The 4,795-nt window shown below is 46.9% G+C and overlaps 1 protein-coding gene across 1 annotated transcript in view; it reads left to right on the forward strand.

Moving 5' to 3' along the window:
- Positions 1 to 4,795, forward strand: part of syngap1b (synaptic Ras GTPase activating protein 1b) — a 75,096-nt gene extending 70,301 nt beyond the window's left edge. The window contains 1 exon segment of the mRNA XM_056603096.1: positions 4,681 to 4,795. Coding sequence (XP_056459071.1) covers positions 4,681 to 4,795 — 115 coding nt within the window.

Here is a 4,795-nt window from a genome sequence, read left to right on the forward strand (position 1 = left end):
ATCTGCGCCAACGTAGGTAAGAGACGGAGACCAAACCAAACACTGATACTGCACCAAGCCAAAGTTCGAACCCAACTCTTAGCAGAGACTTATGGGGTTTCAATGAGTTTGGGTTGGAAGTATTGGTTGGTGAGGACGCCACTGTTTGGGTTTTGAGTAGCATAGCACCATCGGGGCTAAATTCAAGCTCAAAATTGTGTCTCTCAATGTAATTCCCTTTATCATGCTCTAAATCTGAGCTCTAAATAAAGGCTCTATGCTCTATGCTTTAAGTATAAGCTCTATGTTTCAAGTTTGAGCCCTCGGTTTAAGCTCTTAGTTTAAACTCGAAATGTAGGCTCTAAATGTAAGCTCTTAATTTAGCTCTAAATTAAAAGCTCTACTTTTGATGCTCTAAGTTAACGCTCTTTATGTAGGCTCTAAAATAAAGCTCTAAGTTTATGTCTACACTTCAATTTCAGGCTCTAATTTTTAAGCATTAAATTTAAGCTCTAAATCTAAGCTCTGCATGATGTGCTACGTTGTGATGCTAACACTATGTGCTGCAGTCATGTGTGCGTGTAGAGCCTCCCCCCTAAGTGTGCGTAAGCTAAAGTGTTCTTTACAGCTGTCTCCGGTCCATCTTACTTCCATAGAGGCTTAGAGGGGGATCTTGTACGAAAGTTGTACTTTCGTTGTAGGGGAAGAATGACTCACTTGACCTCCTGAAGTGTTACCCCGGTCACTGCGGAAAACAAAAATCAGCGCTACTCAGCAGCACAAGGAAGATCAGGAGCGCTTTTGACCTCAAGATTTTTTTAATTCCTTCCATCCCTCCTTTCTCCGTGTCACCTTTTTTCCTGTTTCGCCATCGATGTCGGTGTACGTCACGCATTAACTTTGTGCCTCATTTGTCTCCTTTGTCTGTTCGTCTCTCTGCCTGTCTCTCTCTCCCTCTATCTTTCCGTTTTTGTTCCTCTCGACCCCCTCCTCACCGCCGTCCTTCCTCCTCCCATCCCGCCTTCTTGTTGTTCCTGCCATGAATTCACACGTCGACCACACATCTCCTCTTTTTGTTGCTGCATTCATTTCACATGCTTCCAAATCCCTCCCCTACACTTCCGCCCTTTCCCTCGTCAACTCTGGAAACACGATTCTCTCCGTGATCCCTCCGTCCCATTTCACCTCCCACGACGCCTTCTGACTCATCTGTCCCTTCACTCTCCGCGTCTCCTGTCTCCTTTACCCCCCCTCGACGCATCCCCCCCCTCTCTCTCCATCGTCCTCCGATTGGCCCTTCTCCTCCCTGCCCTCTCCCCGCCCCCCTCTCCCCCCTCTCTCTCTGTCTCACTAGGAAACCGAGCTTTCCTCCGTGGGTTCAGCAGACCCCAGTGTGAAAACAGAAAGTGGAGAGGGAGGTGGAGAAGGAGGAGGAGGAGAAGGAAGAGGCTTGGACCACCGTCAAGGAACTCCTCCCCTGGGCGTGCACTCGGATAGCCCCGCCCACAGCACCCCCCCTCCGAACGCCACCCACCCTCCCTCTCTGCTACCTCACGCCGCGTCACAACCCACCGCCACCACCACCACTGCACCAACCACCACCACCACCACCACCACCACGACATCATCAACCTCCTAGTCTGAACGGAGAGCTCCATGGCAACCAAATGTCCACCCCCGTGACAACCGCACAGGCGCTCGGCGTCATGGCAACAGCAGAGGAAGAGGGAGCAGGTCAAAAAGCAACGCTTGGAGAAAGAGGACCCAATTAAAGGAGGAATTCGAAAAAACAGAAATACTGTGCCTACACTCTTCCAAATAAACAAAAAGGGTTGTTTTTTTCTCTGAACCCAACCCTGGCCCAGCCGAACCCCGACCCCCCCTAGTCTTGAACCCTTTTTGGAGAGCAAGAGAGAGAAGAAATGTTTGGGGAGAGAGCTCCATGACACACCCCATGCACACCACTAAGGGCTCCTCAGTGGCTCCGCCCACAGGCTCTGTGCAGCGCCACTCTTGCAGGCCAAGGTGGTGACCGCCTATGCCCCCCCCCCCTCCCCCGACGACACACTGTACACTGCTTTAAGGGGACAGCGCCGGGTACACACAGGCAGACCGTCACCATAGTAACCGCACCAATGCCGGCCGAGTCCCGCGTGACGGCTCGACGTAACGGAAAGAGAGGAAGGGGTTCACCGGAACGAACAAACAGAACGCTCCATAAGATACCGATCAAACTTCAGTCCAGTGCGGCGGCCACACTCACAGCTGGCGATGTCCACCGTGCCCATCCCCCCCGTCCCCCCGTCCCCCACCCCCCTCCTTTCCCTTTGTGCTTACAGGTGTGATAGCTGCACCTGTAGGTGGTCAGGTAGACCTAGTACCGTAGTCCTTCCTTTTAGTGCCTTTGAGCGTTATTCAACAGGGTCTTCAATAACTATGATATGATGAGGTGACAGCGGGAGACAGCAGCAATACCATCGCTTTTATAAGAAAACTGACTTAGTGCTGGAAAAGGGACTACTGGTATTTTATTTTTTCGGGTGGGGGGGGAGACTGAGTTCATACAATTTTTCTCTTCTCAATCGCAGAACTGACATGTGATCCACTGGTGCTAAAGAGAAACTAATGGTGCCATTTCCCAGGTCCAAGTGTGGTCTTCGTCTGTCTGCTTCCTCCATCTCACCTCCTCCTCCTCCTCTTCCTCCTCTTCCTCCTCTTCCTCCCTGTCTTCTCCAAGGTCATGTCACTGTGTTGTGTCTTTGTCTCCGCTTCTGTGTTCCAGTTTGTGTGTACGTCTCTCATCGTCTGCTAATCCTGTCTCCGTCCGTCTGAGGAGTTTAAAATGTCACAGTTCACAGTAAAAAACCAAAGCTAAACCAGACATATAATTTGGTTATTTCTTTATTTAACCTTCGTTTAACCAGGTTAGTCTCTTGATATTAAATAATATATATTGCATGAGAGAACTTGCCAAGAACAGCAGCCTACAAAACTCCGACATATAACAGACACCTGAATGTAGGAAGATCATAGGTAAAACAAGAAGAAACACCTCTCATCTCAAATATGGTCAAATGAATGTAAACCATAAAATATGTCCCTCCAATGGTCTATGCTTTGAGGTTATATAACTGCAAATAACAATCCACAGATGCCTCTGTCTCTGCTTTCTCCTCTTTTAATCCCTCTCTACACTGGATTCCTTTGTCTTCTCCTGGCCTCCTCCTTATTTTATAGATAATTATTTTTTTTAATTACCTAAATAATAATAAGGGAAGTCGATGAATTGTCATTTGTTACGCTCTGACTGCACTTTCTACAGTTGATGGGTTGTGTCCAGGGGAAACGGTTGACCGTTGCGAGGTTGGAATCTCTTTCAAATCTATAAATAGTTTGTACATTTATACTATGTGTTCTCTCTAGCTTCTGGTTGCGTAGTTGCATTCATTAGAAATAAATAGCTCTGTATCAGCCAAACCTCTGACAAAGGCCAACCGCGCTTTAACCTTGAAGTCCCCGGCACGACGCTCATTGACTGGCATTCTTAACTCCAGAGACCACTAGACCATTCATTAGTGAACCCCCAGTAGGAAAGCCATGACACTGAGAACACACAGAATAAAGACAGGCTGAAACATCAAATCCTGCACTCAACACTAATACCGCTGTTCTTTACTGAAGGATGAATACTTTTAAAAGACCGGTACCTTTTCTAAGAAAATCCAAAATAAAAAGAAATGCCAATGCTAAGAATGTAAAGAATGTACTACCTCACGGTATTGTAAGATGCCTTTATCCAAAGTATCGTACGATACTGTGAGCGTTTAGATTGTCCGCATAACTACCTAGGTATTATTTAATCGATAATTTTGTTTTCCAAAAGGGATTTAATATATTTCTCCGTTCTTAAGATACAAACTGTCTGTTGAATGTGTTGCCCTGTCTTATCATGTGTTTGTTTATTACTTTCTGTATGAAATGTCTGCTGTAACCTGTCCTTATGTGAATTTGTGTCACTGTTTCTGTACTCATTCTGCACCAGCTCAGTGAATACTCCCAATAGGGACATGCAGAACAAGAATCTCCGACCCGTCTGTTTCAGCTTGTTTTAAATTATTGGATGAATGTCCTATCTTTCGGTCCAGGGTCAAAACGACACATTGCCATGTATCTCTTGGTCAGTTCTAGGGACTTACAATAAAATCTGAAAGAAGGGGCTAGATTCAGTAAATAGCTGAAACTGCAGACAAATCCAACACTAGCAATGTGTTTTTAAATGCTAACATTGAGCCAGAAGTAAAAACAAATCTTTGTCTTCTATTTCCACACAGCTTGTAGGGCTACTTCTTTCGATGTGTAAAGTATTTCACAAGCAGAGACGGTGAGATCATAGTGAGGCTAGAGATGACGGACGCTCGGTCGTTGAGGGGTCGTAAAAAATACCTCAGTGAAATATAAAGTGGAAAGACTCAGGTACACAAGCACTCTCCTCAGAGCTGATGAGAAACCTCCCTGAAATGAGGATGCCTTCAAACCTTTGGTCAACCCAGGGACCATCTCATCTCCTCACTCTGCTTCAGTAGCCCCTGATCAAGTCCCCTCGTCTCTTCTTCCTATTCCTCCTCCTCCTCCTCCTCCTCCTCTCCTTCCTCTTCGTTTTTCTTCTCTCTTTCTGCCCTCTTTTTGCTCTTCTTCTCTCAGCCACTCACAAAGCTTCGTGGAGGACATCCTGGAACCTAATTGGCTGGGCCGTGTGAAGTCCAAAGGGTGGCACAGCCAAATGTCAAGGGCCCTCTCTCGGGACGCGATTGGCTGA

This window comes from Gadus chalcogrammus, chromosome 11 (genome assembly GCF_026213295.1).
Source record: "Gadus chalcogrammus isolate NIFS_2021 chromosome 11, NIFS_Gcha_1.0, whole genome shotgun sequence".
In the NCBI taxonomy this organism is placed as follows: domain Eukaryota; kingdom Metazoa; phylum Chordata; class Actinopteri; order Gadiformes; family Gadidae; genus Gadus; species Gadus chalcogrammus.